This window comes from Schistocerca cancellata, chromosome 5, assembly GCF_023864275.1.
Source record: "Schistocerca cancellata isolate TAMUIC-IGC-003103 chromosome 5, iqSchCanc2.1, whole genome shotgun sequence".
NCBI lineage: Eukaryota > Metazoa > Arthropoda > Insecta > Orthoptera > Acrididae > Schistocerca > Schistocerca cancellata.
In genome coordinates, this window is record NC_064630.1 from 836,687,068 (window position 1) to 836,711,686 (window position 24,619).

At 43.1% G+C, this 24,619-nt stretch overlaps 1 protein-coding gene across 6 annotated transcripts in view; it reads left to right on the forward strand.

The window, feature by feature from the left end:
• Positions 1 to 24,619, forward strand: part of LOC126187518 (neurexin-1a) — a 2,258,738-nt gene that overhangs the window by 1,441,126 nt on the left and 792,993 nt on the right. For all 6 annotated transcript variants that reach the window (XM_049928650.1, XM_049928652.1, XM_049928651.1 and 3 more), the window contains exon 7: positions 99 to 257. In XM_049928650.1, coding sequence (XP_049784607.1) covers positions 99 to 257 — 159 coding nt within the window. The remainder of the gene's footprint in view (positions 1 to 98; positions 258 to 24,619) is intronic.

A 24,619-nucleotide genomic window follows, 5' to 3' on the forward strand; every position in this document is an offset into this window, starting at 1 on the left:
CGCTGTCCGACTGCTGCTCTGCCCGCAGGACTCGGGGCTTGCCTGTGCGTCTGCACTGGAGGAATCGCCGCCTAATGCCGGCGGCCGGCGTGTTGCAGGTGACGGCGGTCGTGGACGGGGTGTACGCCGAGAACGCCTACCTGGCCGTCACCAACACCATGCTGTCCTCGAGCCGCGTCTACGTGGGCGGCAGCTACAACACGCACGCGCTGCCGGGCTCCAAGGTGCGCTACAACTTCGTCGGCTGCCTCAGGAAGGTAAGGCGCAACACACGGGCTTTAGTCTTTAACGGGACATTGTTGTTTTCTAGAAGAATTTTACTTTGCAGAAGTACTTTAGTTTCCATTTAGAATTTTAATCCCAAAGGGTGTACAGTTTTAAAGGATGCTTGTAGTTCTAATTAGATTTCAGTTCTGAAGGACACTTTCACTTCCATTTAAATTATTTTCTCATTCTTTCATATAATTAAAACGTAAGTTCCATTACATTATATCTCGCAACTCCAGATTGTCAGGAAGAAAAATCTCACTAGAAGAGCGTTATTTTAGACAAGCCTTAATGCCGACGAAGGCAACCTACGACTAGTCTATGTCGGATAGAGGGGGACGTTTTTGTTGTCGGTTTTGTTGTTGTTTTCTGCCCTGAAGTCTGAAGACCGGTTTGATAGAGCTGTTCACGCTAGCCCGTTCTGCAGATGCCCTTTCGTTTTCACCTCACAGTAACTACTGCAACTAGTATCCATTTGACGCATTTACTGTAGGCGAGCATGGTCTGCCTTTAGTTTTCCCTCCCCACACTCCATTCCTTCCCAAACTGACGGTTGTTTCGCGCCGCATCATCTGTCCCGTCAAATGGTCCGTCCCTTTAATCAGCTTGTGCCACGAATTTCTTTTTTTCCCCAGTTTGGTTCAGTACGTGCTCATTAGTCACTCGATCTAATTTTCTATTTTTTCTGTAGCACCACATTTCAAAATATTCCATTCCCTGCTTGTCTGAACTCTGTATCGACCACGTGACACTTCTGTAGAACACTACACAGACAAGACTCCCTGACTCTTAAATTTACGTGTAAGTATGCAGGCCGTCATCACTTAAGTTAAAATCTTCTATGTTGCTAAGCCGTGTCAAATTTCTTTTAAATTTCGATGTTTCCATCCAGTCTTCTTCAGGATCTTACGGTTGTCCATTGTAAATTGAGCACTGTCAGAGGCCTGTGTCGCCTTCTTTTATGAAGGGGAATGGTTCCGCACTTGTGCTGGAGAAGTGGCATTTTTGGGTAAAACTCATGTGGCTACCATTTATGGTCCCTAGCAGTGGAAAGGCCGGTCGTCAACACGTCCTTAGCGCTGTAGGGAAGACCCGAGGGCCGGGCTTATACACGTCAGGCGCGCCAGGGGTACGGCGAGGTATGACGAGTTAACACGTCCCCCAGTAGTCAAAGGGCTAAGAACCGATGTTTGAAGCTGACCACAGAAGGATTCTACTGCCGGAAAAGTACGTGTAATCACCGTGCTATTAAGAACACGATCCAACAATTAAGCGGTCTGGTTCTAAAGACACACACAAGGGTCGCTGATAGTGTAACGTTATCTCGTAGAAATGTTGTCAGCGATTTCGAAACATTCCTATGGAAAAGTTCTTTACGATTACAGCCACTAGTGAATAATATTCGTGCCACTCTCGTATCTCGAAATGAGTCACCCTTTTCCAAACTCCAGCAAAACTCCAGCGTGGTTTGAGATAATTCCTCTGTTCCTCAGACTCTGTCCCATGTGATAGTCCCAATTCAAGTCGCACCTTTCAGGTGCGGAGAGTGTTATGTGCACCACCTTCTGCAACCCGTGTAGAAACAGGCTGAGCTGAGCTACTGCAACAGGACCGTCTTTTGACAACTCGGTAGAAATGGGAACGTGATGTCGTACCTCTGCCAATGAATATGACCACAGAAGGATCCTGCCACCAGAAACATAGGTTACGCACAAGGACTGCACTTTTAGAAACACGATCACAACGACTATGTTACTGTCACCCTGCATAAAAAACGGTCTTGGTTCTACAGGTAAACACAAGTGTCATTGATAGTCTGACGCTTTCTGGTAGGGATGCTGTATGCGATTTTGAATAATGTATTTCCATTCAGCCACGAAACTATGTTGGTTCCTATGTAGATGTCTTTTAATGACGAATTAATGAACCGGGTTCATATTCTTTAGTTATGGAATGCAAAATGCCTTATACAGTAAAGTTTTCAAGTTTCAGTTAATGAAGAAGTTTTACCAAAAATTCGTGAACATGATGAATATAAGATTAGAAAAGAAATAGTAGATGCCTATAAAAATCAAATAACGTATTTACAAGAAATAAGTAAAGTGGTTGAGAAATGAATATAAAAAATAGTTTCAGAAATACTAAACCAAAAAAGTAAAGAAATAAATACATTATTAGCACATGTTTTTACTCAAATTATGAAAATTTATAACCTTCTTTTGTTATTTTAACACTATACAATTATAATTTTTATTATGATTATAATGTTACTTGATCAGAATTTAAAAATGTTCAAAATCAAATAGATACTATCAGAAATACACAACCAAAAAGTGAAGAACATTTAAGATTAAGTTATGTGGCTAATTCACTAAATTTACATAACATAATGAAAGAAAATTTAATAATTGAATACCACTGAATTTATTTCAATATTTTAAATAATTATTCATAAGAACAATTGTGTTAAGATGCAAATAAAATAACAAACTTTTCTTAGAATATAAAACAAAATTTCCATCTACTTTTTCCATATTCAAATTTTAAGTAACGTTCATCAGAATTTTTGTGTTTATCTAATAAACAAAATTCAGTTCCATCAACTCAAATTTAAAATCCTCAAATAATTTTAAAGTTAAATCGTTTTTGTTTAACCTGTAATTCAATATCAAAATGAACTGTCTTCTTTAATGATACAATAAACATTGTGAACATTATATTCAATATCAAATCAGCCAAAGTTTTCAGTAACGAACTCTGTTTATAAATAAAAGATTTTAATAACATTTCAGAAAATTATTTTACTTTTATTTACCCAACTGTTTCGTGAATTCCCGAAACAAACATTTTAATATAAACTTTATTACCATTCTTATTTAAAAGTTTTTCAAGAAGATAAACATTTTTGTTTGCAATAGTTCTTGTTCATAAAAATTTCCTTTTACTTCTTCACCATTTAAATTTTTATGTGACTGAAATGTAATGATTAACCTTCAATTTTGAAAATTTCTGTTGGCCAATTTGCTGTATATCTTTTAATTTGACTTAAATTCACTTTATCACCAGTCTTATATTTGGGTTGAGAATCTAACAAATTCGCTGGATACACAATTTTCAATAAGATTTTTTCAGTTCATTTATTTACATCCTTTGGGGCCATTTTTATTGTTAAATGTGTTGTGTTACTATATTCATAAGTTAATTTCGAAAATAATTTATAATTTTCTTGAAGAGAAAATTTGATCCACATCTTTTCTTTAAGTGTTCAATTAAATTGTTCAGCAGCAGGTACTTTTAATTCGCTGAAATTCAATAATTATTAATATTAAATTTTTCCTTAATTCTTGACATTCTTTGTTACAAAATTCTTTGCCATTATCTATTTGCAGTTTTTTTGGTTTTGTGAACTCGATTATTTTCTCGAAAGAATCAACTATATTTTTACCTGTTTTATCTTTAAGTGGAAATGCCTATGCAAATTTTGAGAAAAAACCATCAATAACAGTTATCAAGTAATTATATCCTTTATTTATTTTCGATATTCCTTCTGCCTTTCCAGAATCGATTTTGACTAAATCAGTTTGTCATAAATCGTCAATCCCAAAAGAAACTATGTTTCTCCGCTTAAAATTTTTCTAATTGGTTTATGTAATTCATCAATAATTTGTTCACAAATATTTAGTACTTCACCTACAATTTTTATAATGAATTTACTCTTTTTTGTTTTACAAATTGAACAAAATACTTTAATTCTTTGTTTTTCAATTTTAGTTATTAACACTTTCAAAACGAGCGACGTCGTTCCGACAGTACCCCAAAAAGACGATCGATGTAGCTCCTATGTCGGCCGATTATCAGCGATGTTAACGTCTCCCAGCGCACGACTTTCGTATTCTGTAGGTTTAAAAGTACTCTCTGGTTATCCTAGTACCAAGAAAAAATTATAGATGGCAGCATATGTCACTGTTGGAGGTGGTACGAGAGTATATTTTGAGTTATTTGCTTTGCCGCGATCACGCTCGACTTACAACAGGCGCGCGGCAGTTCGAAACTTTAGATTGTTGTCGGCTGAAAGCTTTGTGCTTTATTTCCGTCATGGCCTTGCGAGATGAAGAAATAGAGTTTTTATTGAACAATAGTGGTTCAGAATTAGATGAAGAAATTGCAGATTTTGACATTAGTGATGGTAAGCTATTTTTTTGTCCGAATTTACCGTACTTCTGATGTTTGATTCCTGGTCAGAAGAAAGACAATTTTTACGAATTTTCTTATAGATGAAAACGATCCCTGGGATGGTGAACCGTCAGGAAGACCTGAAGATGAGGCTGTTGACATCGTTGTCACAACAAACACAACTGGTCACTGCAATTTTCCATATTCTTCTGGCCAGTGGACAGATGACGATACAATCACTCCCCAGCTTCCTGTTTCTTCTGAATCCTGTGGAATTCAAGATGGGATTGACCAACATTCTTCAGTGTTTGTTTCACGTACTTTTTCGATGAAGAACTGGTGAGTCTGATCAAACGAGAGACAAACCGATACGCCAGAATGACAATAGAGACACTAAGTGCTACAGGAAAACTGATGCCTCAGTCAGTGTGGCGTAAGTGGTCAACAGTGAAACTCAGTGAACTGTATAAATTAGTTTGGTATTATTTTGCATATGTGCCTAGTCAAGAAACCAAAACTGTCTGACTACTGGTCAACAAATCCCGTGTTGCAGTCCTTATTTGCGGCAAAATGTCTGCCAAGAGATAGATTTTTGTCAATGCTACGAATGTTACATCTCGTAGATAACGCAACATATATTACGAAAAACCAGGTAGGTCACGATCCTATTCATAAGGTAAGACCTATATTCGACAGATGTGTGACCCAAAGTGGAAAGGCTTACAAGCCAGGCGAAAATATTACTATAGATGAAGGAATTTGCCCTTTTCGAGGTAGACTGAGATTTAGAGTGTATATGAAAAATAAGCCTAATAAATATGGCGTAAAATTTTTTTATGCTATGTGAAAGTGAAATTTATTCTGGGAAACAGTCTAATGCCAATAACAGCATTTTACACATTGTAGACAGATTGTGTCATTCGTTTCATAATAAAGGTCAGACATTATACATGGACCGATTTTACACCAGCCCTGATTTACTGGATTATTTGTGGGAGAAAAGAACAAAGGCAATTGGTACTGTGCAGAAAAATAGAAAAGGACTACCAAAGAATCTTGTTGGCCAGAAATTGAAAAAAAAATGAACTTTCGTTTCGCAAACAAGATCACTTACTGTTTGTAAAGTGGAAGGACAACAGAGACGTTTTTCTTTTGACAACAAAGCATAAAATGATGGCAACAAATGTGTGTAAAAACTAAATTTGGAATGGTGGAAAAAATGAAACCAGACTGTGTTTTGGACTACAATAGTAAAAAAGCTGGTGTGGATCATAGCGACCAGCTAATGGCGTACTATCCTTTTGAACGAAAACAAATAGAGGTGGAAAAAAGTTTTCTTTCAAATTTTCGTGCTCATGATTGTAAATTCATACATTTTGTACAAAACGTCGCGAAATACAAGCAAACGTCTGGTTGAATACATTAGAGTTAGCAGAGAACTTGGTTCACAATGGTGGTCTCTTACACTCGTGCACTTCTCAGAATAGTTCCTCCATCAACAGACTAAGCGGAAGACATTTTCCAAAATTAATTCCACCCACAAAATTGTCTAAGTGCCTCAGAGAAGGTGCAAAGTATGCACAGAAACAAGCAAGGCCAGATACGGTAAAGTTTCAAGGAAAGACACGCGATATTATTGTGAAACCTGTGACGTAGGACTTTGTTTTCCAAAATGTTTCGAAATATTTCATACAAAAGCCGAAGTAACTGTGTAATTATTAATAAAATAATAGTTCATATTTCAACAGTTATTCATTTAAAATTAACAACTTCAATCCCATGTCCCTTAGAGGGCCTAAAACAAAAAAAAATTTTTTTCCTTGTGAAAACAGCATACTCTGAAAATATACAACCCTTGTCACTAACGTAAATGTTTATTTCTTTGCAGTACTCTGAAGGGAATGGACGTGTAGTTATAAATGTAAAAGAGCAATCTATTTTCTGTGGTATAGAATCTGCTGTAGAAAATTCAGAAAAACTGTGAAATCGCTCAGTACCAACCGGTTGAGCGTCCACAATCGTGCTCAGTCCTCAAAGTGTTAATCTATGAGGATAAAGTGCGTCAGTAAACTATTTGCTCTTTAAACAGTAAATTATATAGAATACAAAGTAATTAAATTATTTCACTAAATACAATTATCTTCACATCAACAAGAATAGTCTTAACACAATCATTTAATCTTACTGTTAGAAAATTTGATTTACACAACATTTTGATTCCAAGAACTTCAGACTTTATTTCATAAAGTATGTCTTCAAAACTCATCCAAATATCAAAATCATCAAATGTTAAATCTCTGTTTTAACCAAAACAATAAATTTTTTAACCATGAAATAATATTCAATGAAATTGTGCATTTCGTGTTTGCCTCCAGTCATAAAAGTAAATTCAATTATTTGTTACCATGTACTTTACAATTAAGATTTTTTAATTCACTTAAGTATGAAACCAAATCTGTTCATGAAAATACCTTTACTTTCCTTTTTGTATACTAATTACATACTTCTTGTATATTAATACAATTATTCAACTGTGCTAAAATACACTTTTGTTATAAGATTTGATAATTCATTCTGAAATAATGTTCGTTAACAATATCTTTCACATCTAGTTCGTCATCTACATTCCAAAGTCTTCAACATTTAAAACTAATATAGCCTCTACTTGCCTTGAAAATAAAATTTAATTCTTTTCTGAGCTTATCTAATAATACATTAATTTTTTTATTATTCAAGGTTCAACATCGTTGATTTTTGATTGAAAATCCTTTGGTTCATTTTTTAATCGTTACTGAGTTTATTTCCAAAAATGTCCATTTATTTAATTTAAAAATATCAAATTTCTAAATCTTTCATAATAATCTTAAAACAAAAAGACCCAGATGTCCACAAATTACTTCACTGAAGTTTTTTTATTCTTTTGATGTTGTAGTAAAGATCATTTTTCCCAATTAGTTAACTAATTGTTTTGGAATATTTCTTCCCTATGGCTTGAAACCAATTTTATATCTTTATTTTTGTAATAACAAGTCCAATGAGTTCCAACATGATCAAAAGTATCTCAGTTTAGTATTCCACATTCAAAGCTTTTTTGGTGCATTAGGTAATTTATCAACCATGAAAACATCATGAAAATATTTAATTTTTAATTGTTTAACCTATTCTTCTTTATCGAAATTAAATAAAGGGTTATTAAATGTTTAAATTATTTCTTTGAAAATGTTTTACTCATTTCCTTTTATTTTCACTTCCAAATTATGTCTTTCTTTCTAATTCTTTATCACCTATTTTCTTATTTATAACGGCATTTGCAATTGCTGCAGTTCCACCAGTAAATGAACCAATTATTGCTTAATATGGTATTGCAGCGAATAGTAATGGAAGAAATCCACCTTTGTGCTTTGTTAGTCCAGAACATTCTTTCTTTTTTGTTGAATAGTCAATCTTTTTCAAAACACGAATAGCTGATGAAAAACACTAAATTACCATCAGTCTTTTCTCTTTCTTTCTTTTTTGAACATCAGTTAAAATGGTTCAGTAATATTTAGTTATTCATTATTGACTGTAAGTTTAACTCATATTGGTTCAGTTTTGCCACTAGGTAGTGAAGTATAATGAATCGAAAGGTTATTAGTTATATTGATTAAAAAATATATTTTTATAAATATCATCCATTTTTATCAATTTCTAAACCCATTGCCACCCATTTATAAGTCTGGTTTTCTCTATATAATTCCTGTAACTGCAATATTTCCTCTCAATGCAGCATCAATAGCATGCATACTTTCTTTTGCAACTAATTGAAGTTTTTTATCAGCTTCATGTCTTTTTTTCTGATTCAGTCCTTGGATTGGTTTGATGCAGCTCTCCATGCTACTTTATCCTGTGCAATGTTCTTCATCTCTCAGTACTTACTGCAACCTACATCCTTCGGAATCTGCTTAGTGTATTCATCTCTTGTTCTCCCTCTACGATTTTTACCCTCCACATTGCCCTCCAGTGATAAATTTGTGATCCCCTGATGTCTCAGAACATGTCCTAACAACCGGTCCCTTCTACTTGTCAAGTTGTGCCACAAACTCCTCTTCTCCCCAATTCTATTCAATACCTCCTCATTATGTTATGTGATCTACCCGTCTAAACTTCAGCATTCTTCTGTAGCACCACATTTCGAAAGTTTCTATTCTCTTCTTGTCCAAACTAGTTATCGTCCATGTCTCACTTCCATACATGGCTACACTCCATACAAATACCTTCAGAAACGACTTCCTGACACTTAAATCAATACTCGATGTTAACAAATTCCTCTTCTTCAGAAACGCTTTCCTTGCCATTGCCAGTCTACATTTTATATCTTCTCTACTTCGACCATCATCTGTTATTTTGCTCCCCAAATAGCTAAACTCCGTTACTACTTTAAGTGTCTCATTTCCTAATCTAATTCCCTCAGCATCACCTGACTTATTTCGACTACATTCCATTATCCTCGTTTTGTTTTTGTTGATTTTCATCTTATATCCTCCTTTCAAGACACTGTCCATTCCGTTCAACTGCTCTTCCAAGTCCTTTGCTGTCTCTGACAGAATTACAATGTCATCGGCGAAACTCAAAGTTTTTATTTCTTCTCCATGGAATTTAATACCTACTCCGAATCTTTCATTTGTTTCCTTTACTGCTTGCTCAATATACAGATTGAATAACATCGGGGACAGGCTACAACCTTGTCTCACTCCCTTCCCAACCACTGCTTCCCTTTCGTGCCCCTCGACTCTTATTACTGCCATCTGGTTTCTGTACAAATTGTAAATAGCCTTTCGCTCCCTGTATTTTACCCCTGCCACCTTTAGAATTTGAAAGAGAGTATTCCAGTCAACATTGTCAAAAGCTTTCTCTAAGTCTACAAATGCTAGAAACGTAGGTGTGCCTTTCCTTAATCTTTCTTCTAAGATAAGTCGTAAGGTCAGTATTGCCTCACGTGTTCCAACATTTCTACGGAATCCAAACTGATCTTCCCCAAGGTCGGCTTCTACCAGTTTTTCCATTCGTCTGTAAAGAATTCGCGTTAGTATTTTGCAGCTGTGACTTATTAAACTGATAGTTCGGTAATTTTCACATCTGTCAACACCTGCTTTCTTTGGGATCGGAATTATTATATTCTTCTTGAAGTCTGAGGGCATTTCGCCTGTCTCATACATCTTGCTCACCAGATGGTACAGTTTTGTCAGGACTGGCTCTCCCATGGCCATCAGTAGTTCTAATGGAATGTCCTCTACTCCCGGAGTCTTGTTTCGACTCAGGTCTTTCAGTGCTCTGTCAAACTCTTCACGCAGTATCGTATCTCCCATTTCATTTTCATCTACCTCCTCTTCCATTTCCATAATATTGTCCTCAAGTACATCGCCCTAGTATAGACCCTCTATATACCCCTGCCACCTTTCTGCTTTCCCTTCTTTGCTTAGAACTGGGTTTCCATCTGAGCTCTTGATATTCATACAAGTGGCTCTCTTTTCTCCAAAGGTTTCTCTAATTTTCCTGTAGGTAGTATCTATCTTGGCCCTAGTGAGATAAGCCTCTACTTCCTTACATTTGTCCTCTAGTCATCCCTCCTTAGCCATTTTGCACTTTCTGTCGATCTCATTTTTGAGACGTTTGTATTCGTTTTTGCCTGTTTCATTTACTGCATTTTTTATATTTTCTCCTTTCATCAATTAAATTCAATATTTCTTCTGTTAAACAAGGATTTCTACTAGCCCTCGTCTTTTTACCTACTTAATCCTCTGCTGCCTTCGCTACTTCATCTCTCAGAGCTACCCATTCTTCTGCTACTGGATTTCTTTCCCTCATTCCTGTCAATTGTTCCCTTATGCTCTCCCTGAAACTCTGTTCAAGCTCTGGCTTAGTCAGTTTATCCAGGTCCCATCTCCTTAAATTCCCACCTTTTTGCAGTTTCTTCAGTTTTAATCTACAGTTCGTAACCAATAGATTGTAGTCAGAGTCCACATCAGTCCCTGGAAACGTCTTGCAATTTAAAACCTGGTTCCCAAATCTCTGTCTTACCGTGATATAATCTATCTGAAACCTGTCAGTATCTCCAGGGTTCTTCCATGTATACAGCCTTCTTTTATGATTCTTGAACCAAGTGTTAGCTATGATTAAGTTATGCTCTGTGCAAAATTCTACCAGGCAGCTTCCTCTTTCATTTCTTAACCCCAATCCATATTCACCTACTATGTTTCATTCTCTCCCTTTTCCTACTCTCGAATGCCAGTCACCCAAGTGTTAGCTATGATTAAGTTATGCTCTGTGCAAAATTCTACCAGGCAGCTTCCTCTTTCATTTCTTAACCCCAATCCATATTCACCTACTATGTTTCATTCTCTCCCTTTTCCTACTCTCGAATGCCAGTCACCCATGACTATTAAATTTTCGTCTCCCTTCAGTACCTGAGTAATTTATTTTATCTCATCATACATTTCATCAATTTCTTCATCCTCTGCAGAGATTAAGTGATCTGACATTCCACGCTCCAATCCGTAGAACGCCAGTTTTCTTTCTCGTGATAACGACGTCCACTTGAGTAGTCCCCACCCGGAGGTCCGAATGGGGGACAATTTTACCTCCGGAATATTTTACCCAAGAGGACGCCATCATCATTTAATCATACAGTGAAGCTGCATGCCCTCGGGAAAAATTACGGCTGTAGCTTCCCCTTGCTTTCAGCCGTTCGCAGTACCAGCACAGCAAGGCCGTTTTGGTTAGTGTTGCAACGCCAGATCAGTCAATTATCCAGACTGTTGCCCGTGCAATTGTGGCACGTGATCTGGTAGGTTTCATAGGCATAGCAAGTGGGAACTTTCTAAAAGAGTCTACCCCTATAAGCCAAAGGGTGTTGCAAAATGGTCCTGCAAAGTCTATATGCATTCGTTGCCATGGTGGTTGACTCTTAGGCCAAGCCGGCAGTTGTGACCGAGCGGGTCTAGGCGTTTCATTCCGGAACCGCGCGACTCCTACGGTCACAGGTTCGAATCCTGCCTCGGGCATGCATGTGTGTGGTATCCTTAGGTTTGTTATGTTTAAGTAGTTCTAAATTCTAGGGGACTGATGACCTCAGATGTTGTCCCATAGTGCTCAGAGCCATTTGTACCTTTTCTCTTAGGCCATGCTGAGAATGTCTGTACGTCCTAACTGTTTGGTGCGAAGAATTCCCCAATATCCTTGAAGGAGCAATCGCAACACATCCTTTTGCAACACTTTGAGAATAAGCACACTGTATCGTCCATTTTCATTTTGAACTAGAATCGTACCCTGTTGAACTGAAAGGCTATGCCGAGGTGCAGAATATCGGTGCACAACTGAGTTCTGTATACTGTTCAATGAACAAGACGTGCGAATATAATGAAACAAAATGTTGAGGTCTGTGCTGCTTCCGAGGCCTGTGCTATTTTTCTGTAGTGTAAGGGAAAAGATCCCAGCAATTCAGAGTCCTGTGCATCGATTTCGCCACGAGATACGGCAGATGCGTCAAAATCAGTCTGGACCAACCGGAAGGCGAGACAGCCCTGCGCTGCCAAGCTTAGCCGGAGGTCTGTACACAGTTTCATACAGATACTGCAAAAGCAACAATACCCATCGTTGCAATTTTTGAGCATTGCGTGTGAACCGGCTTAGACGGATGAAACAAGGACTGTCACTAAACAGAACTTGCGGCCATACAATTAGTCGTGGAATTTTGTCACACCACACACAATAGCAAGAGCTTCTTTTTCAGTTAGAGATGAATTGCACTGGGTTTGAGTTAACAACCTTGAGGCAAAAGCAATAGGTCTGTCTTGTGCACCAATTCTGTGCGAAAGCACAGCGACGATTCCGTAGGAAGAAGCGTCGACGTGCAAAACTGCTGGCTTGGCAGGGTCTAAATGCACTAAACATCTGTCACTAAGCAAAGTATTTTTGAGTTTCTGAAATGCATCTCGGCTACCTTTAGACCACACAAAGGGTACATTTTTGCGACGCAGCCGATGCAGTGGAGCCGAGATCCGTGCAGCAGTCGGTATCAACTGAGTGTAGTGCGTCACCTTGCCCAGTACTGACTGCAGTTCACACACATTGTGAGGAACAGGCAGGTCACGGATTGCAAGCAAATGAGATTCGACGGGATGCACACCCTGACTGTTTATTGTGTGACCTAAGTACTTAAATTCAGTTTGAAAAAAGTCATACTACTCGAAACGACATTTGAGTCCTCCTGCTGACAATACTAGAAAAAGGGCAACCAAATTTGCAATGTCTTCCTCTGATGTACGTCTTGAGGCGACAATATCGTCAAGGTAGTTTGAGGAAAATGGCACATTTGCAGCCAGCTGTTCCATGTAACGTTGAAAAATGGCGGGTGCGGAAGCACTGCCGAAGGGCAAACGCAAACACTTAAACAATCTTAAGTGTGTATTTACAACAAACGCTTTCTGTGTTTCTTTATCCAGTGAAATTTGCAAATAGGCATCACGCAAATCTATCTTAGAAAAGTAACGTCCTGTACCAAGTCTGTCCATAAGTTCCTCAGGGCGACGTAGTGGATAAGTGTCAACTAGTGTCTGTGGGTTGACTATAGTCGTGAAATCACAACAAATGCGAATGCAACAAGAAGGCTTAGACAACAAAATGAGAGGACTTGCCCATTAACTAGCTCGAATGAGAGCAATTACACCAATACCTTGCAATTCTTTCAGTTCTCTGTCTACTTTGTCTCTTAAAGCAATGGGAACGGAGTGGGCTAGAGAAAACTTACGCTGTGCATGGTCTTTCAATGTAACATGCGCTACAAAGTTATTAGCTTTTCCGACTTCTTCGGAAAATAGTTCAGGAAATTCTTAAAGCATTCGGCTCAGAAGTCGATATGGAAAGTGCATTGTCTTCGATGCTAAGGCCAAACAAATCAAAGTTATCTAAAGCGAAAATGTTCGCGCTCTCTTGATTTCAACGCAGTAAAATTCAGTGTCCTAGTGTGAGATTTGTAAGCGGCAGGCAAACAACACAGTCCAAGCACTGGAATTTCCTGTCCGTTGTAAGCAGTGAGGTGCTTGCTAGATTTGGAAAGGCGTGCTCAGCATAACGTGGTTCGATTAAGCAAAGTGACTGACGCACCTGAGTGCACAACAGTAGCGCGAGAATGAGCACTCCGGCCGCCGTGTCGTCCTCAGTTGAGGGGTGTGTGGTCAGCCCGGTCGTTACGATGGTTTTCTTTGACCAGAGCCGCTATATTCTAGTAGCTCCTCCATTGGCACCACGAGGCTGAGTGCTCCCCGGAAAATGGCAGCAGCGCATGGCGGCCCGGATGGTCGCCCGTGCAAGTGCCGGTCACGCCCGACAGCGCTTAACTTCGGTGAAGCGACGGGATCCCTCGTATCCACTTCGGCAAGGACGAGAGTGAGGCACAGCCGTAATCTGACGTTTGTCACAACCTGGTGCAGGTTTGGAAAACACAACGTTCTTTGCATGTGCACAAGCCTGTTTTTTCTGGTAAAGGGGAAAATTGGCGTGATTGTGCTGTTCAAAACGAACTGCTTGGATGTGGCGTTTTTTTTTCTCACACGTGTAACACATCGAGTTACGTGATGGGCAATGTCGTTTTTATGGCGAGCAAAACATGTAGGTCTGTTTACACGCCTAGGAGGCTGTCCACGTGGCTGTGTACGTGTCTGCTGTTGTGGCTGCTTGGTGCGGTCGCGAGCGGAGGGCGACTCGTATTCTGCTACTGGGGACACACAGTGTTACAGCGTCTCGAATCGTGAGGTCGCTGTAAAAGTTGCCGCCACTCCACTTACATTTACACTTTCTAGTCATGCCCGCTATTTCTGTGTACCACTAATGATACGTCTGTTCCGGCTTTTTCTGCAAACGAAAAAATTGATATCTGACTGTAGACACTTGAACCTGCTGGTCATAATACTCAGTTAATGCAGCGATTACTTCGTCATAACTGAGTTCGTCGAGAGATGCATTTGGGAATAGTTTTTGTATTTAACCTTAACACTGGAGACCCCACAGTCGAAAGAAAGTATTGTAACTTTGCAGTACCTCGAACACGATGAACTGTACAATGAGCTCGGAAGTGTGTCAGGTATTCGTGCCATTCCTGTTCCGTGTCGTTAAATTGTTGGAACGTAGGTATGCTGGGTTGCAGCACATGTTTGGCGTGTTGGTCTGTCTGTTGTGCTGCAGCTGTTGCTTGTGCAGCGTCTCAGCGACCCTGTGAGCAACAATGCGCAAACGAAAGGCGTGCTCTCAAAGTAGTGGAAGTTTCACTGCTGGGTTAATGCTGACTCAACTAAAACTGCCTGGGTCTGGGAGACCTCACAACTACGGCCCCTCGATCCGCGTGCCGCCAGCAGCCCCGGCGCGTTCTCGCGCTGCCGGACCTCACTGCTGCTCCGTCAAAACCAAACTCTGACCCGGAAAACACTTGACGCCCTTCCAAAGATAGTACTAGAGTACTAGATATCTATGACTGCTGCTGCTGCTGCCACTCGCACACAGACAACACCAGCAAACGTAGTGGCGGCAGTAAACACGAGAAGAAAACGAGACGCCACTATCGCTATTACACTATGCCAACCTACCAACGACACCAACGCGAGCTGCAACATGACTCAACCACTCTCCCTCATACAGCAACTCAGGGGTAACCCAGCAAGTGGCCTAACCAAACTTAATTTGATTAATATGGAGCTGGTATTGCTTACCAGTGCAGTTGTCCGTAACCAGAAGATTAACTGGGCTTAAAATACGCATAATAGTACAGGGACCCAGGAAACGGGGAGTGAACTTACCAAGGTTTCCAACACGCACCTACCTATCGGGAAAATTACGGATGTACATCTGGTCTCCTGGTTTACCCCTAAAGACTCGTCCATTACGGTTGTAACGGTCAGCTTGTTTGTTATGGACCCTGAGAATATTGCGCCAGACACGATTCCAGTTTTCTTTGACGATCTGAGGGGTAATATCCTCAGGGATTAGATCTTGAATTCCCCATAAGTTCGAAAGAGGGGAATTAACAGGATAAGCGCCGGCCGGAGTGGCCGTGCGGTTCTAGGTGCTACAGTCTGGAGCCGAGCGACCGCTACGGTCGCAGGTTCGAAACCTGCCTCGGGCATGGATGTGTGTGATGTCCTTAGGTTAGTTAGGTTTAATTAGTTGTAAATTCTAGGCGACTGATGACCTCAGAAGTTAAGTCGCATCGTGCTCAGAGCCATTTAACAGGATAAGCAAAGATCAAAGAAACCGGAGTAGCCTTCAAAGTCTCATGGCTGGCTGTATTGAAGGCAAAGCTAAGCCAAGGGAGACTAGAATCGCAGTTACTGGAAATCTTCTGATGGAAGATAATCAATGCGGATTTGAGATTACGATCTACCCTCTCCACGAAAGAGCCCTGCGGGTAATATGGAGTGGTGGTCACGTGCTTCACACCACTTTGAAAACAGAAAGCCTTGAAGGGAGCCGAAAGAAATCCCAGGGCTTTATCACTAACGATTTGCTTAGGGAGTCAAAAATACTAAATACGTTAGTTAAGTGCGCAGTAGTAGTAGCAGCAGTCACGTTACGACTCGGAAGGAGCCAGGTAAACCTCGAAAACGCGTCAATAGTAACCAATACGCACCGATGACCTCTTTTGGTGCGAGGTAAGGGCACCACATAATCGATATAGAGTTAGTCCACAGGACGGCACAACCGATCCCGAGAAACCATCTCTCTAACGTCTCGGTCCATAGACGGCCAAGTCAAACGCTCTTTAATTTTCTGCAAGGTCTTATAGGTTCCTAAATGCCCGCCAATCTAGTTGTGAAAGTAATGGAAAACGGGGCGTACCAGGGTGGCTGGTAGGCAGATCTTCAGCTCCTTGGCATGTCCCACTCTTTTACACAAAATGCCTTTCCTGAAGACGTATCCATCCAAAGATTCCCATGCCGACAGCCGTTCATTCACCGGTCCCCAAGAGGGGTTCTGATCCTGATGGCCGGCAGCGTCACTAAACGAATGAGGAATACCACCCAACACGAGACAAATAAAATTGCCCTCCTCCGTTTCTTGGGCGCCCTCACTAGATGGATGTTCAGTGAACATACGGCTGAGGACGTCCGCGAGCTGATTCTCAGTCCCATTAATGTGTTTAACCTCGAATTGAAACACTGAAATGCGTACTGCCCACGTGGCGATACGGCAAGTTTTACGCGGCCTAGCTAGCACCCAGCTTAATGCTCGATTGTCGGTTTCCAGCTGAAATACTCTGTGCTCGAGATAAAAGCGATACTTCTACAGCGCGAACAAGACGGCCAATGCTTCACATTCGTGAACGGAATATTTAAATTCGGCACTGGTTAACCGACGAGACCCGTAAGCTAATGGCTGCCTTTGACCCTCGAACACCTGTAGGAGGACGACCGAAATCCCCACAGTAGATGCGTCGGTTTGTACAATATGTTTCGTACTAAAATCAGTCACTCGGAGACTCGGAGGGTTGGCTGTAGCTGCCTCGATGTGCTCAGACGCGGCCTCCCCGTTCAAAAGGCACCCCTTTCCGACTCACTTCATTTACAGGAGCCGACAACCGAGCAAAGTTAGGGACAAAACGCCCAATATGATTCGCCATGCCTATGAACCCGCCAATCCCGCGTTTATCAGCAGGCGGCGAGAGAGCTCTCAATGCCTTACACCCCTCCTGGTCAATGAGAATGTTCTCGCCTGATACTGAGTGACCTAAGAAGGATACCTGCTGCCTCGCTAATGTCACCTTACTGGGCTTAACAGCCAAACCGACCCCCTGCAGCGTAGCTAAAACTTGCTAGGTATGTTCCAAATGCTCCTGAAACGAACGGCTATAAATCACCAAGTCGTCCAAGTAATTATAAACACACACTATTTTAAAGTCTCCATGAATATTATCCAGCAATCGAGTAAGAATGGCTGCGCCAGTAGCCAAACCAAAGGGAACCCTGTTAAACGCAAACATATTCCAATCAGTACAAAATGCGGTAACGTGTTTTCATTCTTCAGCTAAGGGAATCTGATAATAGGCTCGATTCAGAACGAGCACGGTAAACCAGTTAGCGCCGGCAAACCAAATAAGAGTTATGAAGATCAGGTAAAGGAACAGATTTGAGGACAACCTTGGTGTTCAGGCGCCGGTAGTCAACAACAGGCCGAAAATCGTGCCCCTGACCTTTAGGAACAAGGAATATGGGGGAAGCATAAGCAGATGTAGAAGCCCTTAATAACACATTGCTCGAAGGTTTCGGATCTCTCCTCTTAGCATCTTCAGCTTAGGCGGTGAGAGACGATATGGGGACTGCCTGTCTGGAATATGGTCAGATAGACGAATATGCTAGTCAAGAACATTAGTAACTGCCAATCTATCACAGAGAAGCTCGGGGAACCTCAGCAACACATCCCCTAGTTCAGAGGCCTGCTGTGAGGACAGATGGGTGAGATCAAACTCATTAACCTCAGCATCAACAGCCAGCAGCATTTCGATGCATCTTAAGCTTAGCACATTCACAGAACCCAAACTTCTGAGCAGAAGTGAACTTAAAGAAGTAAGTTTGCCCGGTATAATCCAAGACAATACCGGTTTTACTGATAAAATGACATCCCAAAATCAAATCGACCGGCAGCTTCTTAACCAAGGCCAAAGACAAGGGCCAGGAGAAATCCCCAACTAAGATACTCCCTCCGACCCAACACAACCGTGCAGAGGCAACACCTGCCCATTTGCAACCCGACCTCTCTGCACCGAAGAAGGGACCGACCTAAGTCTCGTAAGATGACCAGATTCAAGAAACCATTCCAAGTTCAACAGCGAAAAGGAGCTACCAGAATCCAAAAGGGCAGAAATAGGTTCGCCACCTACTCGCGAACAAGTATAAGGCAGGGGAGGTGATCGAGCAGCGTCACGGGCACACCAAGGTTTAAGGACTTGATCCCGAGGTCGCTGCCCAGCCCAGCGTCATTTATTGGCTCCGGGTGCGCGCTGTTGAACGCAAGAACGAACTAAATGACCTGTCAGACTGCACCTGCACCAACTCCGAGTTTCCCTTTTAGCAGACAGCCGATGTAGATAATCCGGAGTTTTCCTTGATAACGCCCGCGGACTGGAAACTTCACGGCCTGGATCGTCCGGGAGCGGTAACACAGATATTGCTACAACGGCGGCACGAAGTTCTTCCCAGGTGGAGGGACGACCACGAAAAACAAAGTGCGACTTATCCACCGCTCACATTCCCCTCAGGACAGTAGATACTATCTCCCGTTCTGGCAAGTTGACTAACAAGGCCAAGCAGGCCGTCATGAGTCTGTCCATATACTGATGTAACTCCTCCTTATCTTGCTGCATGTGCCAAATGCAGCTGTTCGCAAACTCCAATGGTCAATCTTTCGTTAAATACAAGCTCCTTCAACCGCCGTAAGGGAAAGCCCTCTGCCATGGCTCTGGATACGAGGGTCCTCAATTCGCCTCTACCTTACGGATAGAATAGTGGCAAAACCACCTGATGCGAAACGCCAGAGGCATCAGCGTGTTGCTCAAGGCGAACCAACAACCGTAATAACCTTTCAGTTTGATGTAGTGGGTCTATAACTAATTCTGTTATGTCCCGAAAGAGATGCAAGTGAGGACTAGGCAATTTAGCAAACGCTGCGTCTAACCTCTCAGGAGACATAAGTGCAACATTCCCGGGCTGGCTCGCCCGCCCCCTGAAGACAGCAAGTCTTCTACCCATCAAGCTCTAAGCATGTAATCTTTAACTGAAATTCATTAATCAAGGACCGCAATTCAGCGGTTGATTCCTTATAACGATCCTCTAACTTTAATGTCCTTAACTATCCAGTTGATTAAATGTATTAACTGTGCCCACACCCTATCTGACTGCCACTAGGTTGAATGCCCTCAAAAAAGCCGACGGTGTCCTCAAGACCACTAACATCCTTACACAAAAACTCAATACCTGCTTCTGTCTCACGCACAACATCCAGCGTGATGTCAACCGGCTGAAGAACGGTAGCACGCAAACGGGACGGGACTGTGCCGTCAATACGCTGGCGCCTTATCGCCAGCTCATACATGAGGTGGTCCTTCCTCAGCAGGCCGACCCGGTGCATTGCCTGACCGCCATTAGCATTGGTCACCCGAAATAACCAAATAGCAAAGACAAATATCGTCTAACACTGACAGAGTTACAATTCGAACCAACGCCTAACTGTAATGGCTATATTACAATCGTAACGACGCTCCGCTATCACTTAGGGAAGGCAGGATTCGGTGTGGATGGGGCCTTGCTCAGTTACCGCTGGTCGCTCAGTTTTCTTTAAAATCACGTACACTTTATTTGAAAACAATTGCAAATAATGTTGTCGATAAGGAGCAATTCTCAAATTTGACTGTTAGGACACAATGTCAAATAAAACATTTCTTAAGCAAGTTGCACTCACGGCTCAAGACCTTTTTGACCAAAAATTCAACTTATTTATTGGCTGAAGGCCCCAATAGTAATAACTCAAAACATTTTGACGGCTGAAGGCCTGGATAGCAAATTCTTAAGAACGAATAAAACTTCTGCAAGAGATACTAAAATATTATAAAAAAGGACAATCATCAAATTTTCGCTATTAAGAGACGTATCTATTTAAAAATTCTTAAGCCAAATTGCATCCACGGCTGAAGGTCTTATTGACAATCATCACAATGTGAGCAACTCAGGGAGAAGTGAGCCTCAGACAGTGCTCCAAGGATCGACCTGGGAAAGTCCCTCAGCTTCGTAAACGATGAGACAGGGAGGCAAAAGTTGTATTCACTTAACTGGATGGCAACTCAAACTAGTGACATTTTAAACGCAGGACAATACTCTTGCAACATCTAGCTACCGTCTGATAACCAGCACAACGATGGAATAATCCAGGTAAGGCGAAACTGGCGAACAGCACTGGATTCAGAATGCAGTTTTTTAGAACATCCAGACGCAGAAGGGTCCACTACGACAAAAGTAGTCCACAAGAAACAAATATACGACCCACAATCAAGGAGGCTGTCGAACTACACGCCTTACCGGACAGCAGTGGCAAGGCGAGGAATGTACACTGCCACGAAAATACACTAATCGCCGGGGCAGGTCACTGGAGCGTTAGCGGCCATTAGGCAGAAAAATTTCATCTACCAACACAATAAATTCAATGATTAATAATAAAAGGTGCACGATGGCTAATTAATTTCGCCAATTGCAAACACTCCACACGTTGTTCTTCGTCTCAGCGACCCTCTGAGCAGCAATTTGCGAACAAACGGCGTGATCTCAAAATAGTGGAGGTCTCACTATTGGGTTAATGTTCACGCGAGTCAGACGTCCTGGGTCCGGTGGAGAACGAGGTCGTCGCCCTCACAACTGCAGCCCCACGACCCGGCAGCGCCCGCGTGCCGCCAGCAGCCCCGGCTCGCCCTCGCGCTGCCGGGCCTCACCGCTGCTCCGTGCCGACCGAACTACCCGAGACACGCCCACCTGGAAAACAATTGACGCCCTTCCAAAGATAGTACTAGGGTACTAGATATTGATGACAGCTGCTGCTGCCACTCGCGGACAGACAATACTAGCAGACGTAGTGGTGCTAGTAAACACGAGAAGAAGACGAGACACCACTATCCCTATTACACGATGTCAACCTACCATCGGCACCAATGCGAGGCGCAACACAGTCATGAGCAAGGCAGCAATTTGTTGGTCCTGTAACAAAAGCTTGTGTGAGATCCATTACACTGGCCGTCTATAGCTGAGGCACGGGGACAGGGGGTTGAAGGGGCAGGATAGCCGTGGTTTACACAAATACGATATAGTAAAAAAACAAGTTATCAAAGCCTCTGAAAAGAGAAATTTGATTAGTTCTGCGGCTTCCCTCCTGGAATACAGGGAACAAAATAAGAACAAATTTGCAATTAGAAACCGCTGCAATATGAAACGCAAGAGAAGCAAGCAAATTTGTCGTCACTTAAGGATCCCATCCTCGTCGCCACAGTTCTATTCTCTTTCACTGCTTTTACGTCGTCTCACCGTCTCTGTAGAGCTGTACCATGGGAAGCAAGGGGAGGATATTAGATGGTGGCTGGTATTCTCGCCTTAAAACACAAACTGCGTGCGATTAGTAACTGGGTTCTTTGTTGTATGTGCTGAAGTACAAGTTATATAGTCCAGTAACCTCAATGCTGTTGAAACACAAGTTCGCTACGTTCACTATAAGGTCACTTTGTGCTGCCCGTCTCTGTGGCAGAGGCTACGTTTGCGGCTCCATCTCGGTGACACGCAGGTACTTCACGGCGTACAGGCTTGAACTGACTGTCTGGCTAACTGGTGGCGGTGATCCTAAATACTGGGGCTCAGAGGGCGTTGGCGACGTGTTTCCAGCGAGTCTTGTCGTTGGCCTCTATCGATACTCCCCCCCCCCCCCCAGGGGGTCCACAACTCTTTTGTGGATACGTACGTGGCGAGCAAGGGGCCCCGAGCTATTGCAGCCTTCTTTCTCTCCAGGGCTGCATTTCCTTCCCCTTCCCCTCCTTGTTCCTTTCCCGTCGCCCTCTCCTCTCCCTTTCTTGGTGTCCTTGCTTAGCTGGCCGGAGTGGCCGAGCGGTTAAAGGCGCTACAGTCTGGAACCGCACGACCGCTACGATCGCAGGTTCGAATCCTGCCTCGGGCATGGATGTGTGTGATGTCCTTAGGTTAGTTAGGTTTAAGTAGTTCTAAGTTCTAGGGGACTTATGACCACAGCAGTTGAGTCCCATAGTGCTCATAGCCATTTGAACCATTTGTCCTTGCTTATGTTGGCCCCCGCTATCCTCCTGGTTCTGTTGGTTTTACAATTCGGCTTTGTTGCGTAATCATCTCCTCCTTTTGGCATTCCCTGGTCCCCCTCTAGGGTTTGACCTCCATTACAAAATTTCTCCTCCGTAGTGTGAGCCATTTGGGGAAGAGCACCTTACCTAGTGTCTCCGACGTGCGCCCTCCTAGTACATTCCACCTTTTCGTTCACGTCGTTGTCTGATGCTAGGGTGCATAGCCAGCACGGTAGCCAGCCCGTGTGGTGGGGTCCCTATGTACCCTTTTGGTTGAGCCCCCTGAACACACAGGGATCACACATCTGATACCTGAGCTGTGACCCCCTCATGCATGCCTCGGAGTGGTTGCTCGTCATCCTGGAGCATCGGAACTCCCGGCAATGGCCACCGTGCCAGACGGCCCTTGCTGTGGCTTGGTGGCGCCCATGAGGAGAGCCCCTGATCGGAGTGGGTGGTATCGGGGCGGACGCTATGCAAATGAAACGCATACGGGTCCAGAACTCTGCCCGTTTTTCTGCGGCCGTCTCTCTGCGTGGAACTGATTCTTCAAGTGCTGCTTCTCTTGCCCCTTCGGCCTTCCTTTCCATGGCTACCCCCTGGGAAGAGGGTCAGGCACGTCGGCTAGGGGCAAAACCTTTCCCCTGTTATCTAGTTGGCACCAGGACTGATGAAGAAACTTTCACCAATACCAAACCTTTATTCTTTGTCGAACACATTGAAGACAAGTTTGGCGAAGTGGACTCCCTATGCAAGATGCGGTCGGGTTCGTTGCTGATCAAAACTGCTTCAGTTGCCCAATCTGCGGCCCTTTGTGCCTGTACCCATCTTGGCACAATTCCTGTGTCCATTACCCCCCACCAGTCTCTATGTATGGTCCAAGGTGTGATTTTTCACAGGGACCTCATCCATCGGTCATTCAGATTTCGAGTTGGTACTGTTTTTAGTTCTCCACAGACCCAAGAGACGGGCATCGCACAGGGTTCTGTCTCGAGTGTCCTTTTCCTCATTGCTAACGATGGACTTGTGGCCTCTGTCGGTCCTTTGGTCGCCCCTGCCCTCTATGTGGATGATTTCTGCATTTGGGTTAGTTCCTCCTCGATGGCATCTGCAGAACGGCAGCTCCAGGGAGCTATACGGCGTGCCTGTGCATGGACCCTCTCACACGGGTTTCAATTCTCTCCTTCAAAATCGCGGGTGGTCCACTTCTGTCGCCGTACTACGATCCACCCTGATCCAGAGCTCTATCTCGATGCACAACGATTGCCTGTGGTCCCACAGTTTCGTTTCCTGGGTCTTGTTTTCGACAACAAGCTCACTTGGCTGCTCCATAAGACTTCTGAAGGTAGGATGTTTCCGTAAACTCAATGTCCTTCGCTTCCTTGCCCTCCTCTTGGGGTGCGGACCATTCCCTCCTTCTCCGTCTTTATCGTGCTCTAGTTCTGTCTCGCTTGGACTATGGTTGTCAAGTTTATGGTTCAGCTGCTCCTTCCACACTGCACGTGCTGGATCCAGTCCACCATCGTAGTATCCGTTTGGCCACCGGTGCCTTCCCTACTAGCCCTGTTGATAGTCTCCTGGTTGAAGCTGGCATCCCCCCCCCCCTTTCTGTTCAGCGGTCCCAGCTTCTGGTGTCTTATGCACTCGCTATCAGTTCCTCTCCCACTCATCCTTCCTATTCTATCCTGTTCCCAGACCATGGACGTCGCCCACCCGACTCCCGCCCTCGGGCGGGTTTACAGGTTGGGCTCCGCCTTGCGTCTCTTTGCCGTGATTTTCAGCTTCCTTCTTTGTCCTTTCTTCCTCGCTCCCTCTCCTCCACCCCCCCCCCCCCTTGGTTAGTTCCTCGGCCTCGAATTCGGATGGATCTCCGCCGAGGTCCGAAAGATTCCATTCCCCCGATGGCGTTCCGTTCCTTTTTCCGCCAAATTTTATGGGAGTTTCGTGATGCTGTTGTTTTTTACACTGATGGCTCTAAATCTGCTGATCATGTGGGGTATGCCTTCACGTCCTCTGTTGCAACGGAAAATCATCTGCTGCCACCTACATGTGGGGTGTTTACTGCGGAATTGATGGCAATTTCCCAGGCCCTTATTAAACAGTCCCAACCGCGTTTTGTTATGTACGGACTCGATGAGTGGCGTTCTTGCTATTGACCGGTGTTTTTCGCGCCCTCCCTTGGTCTCTGCCATCCACGACCATCTCGCCGATATTCACCGTGCTGCTTGTTCCATTGACTTCCTTTTGGATCCCTGGCCATGTGGGTATCTCGGATAATGAGCTCGCTGATCGTTTGACTGGGGGAGCAGTCACTTA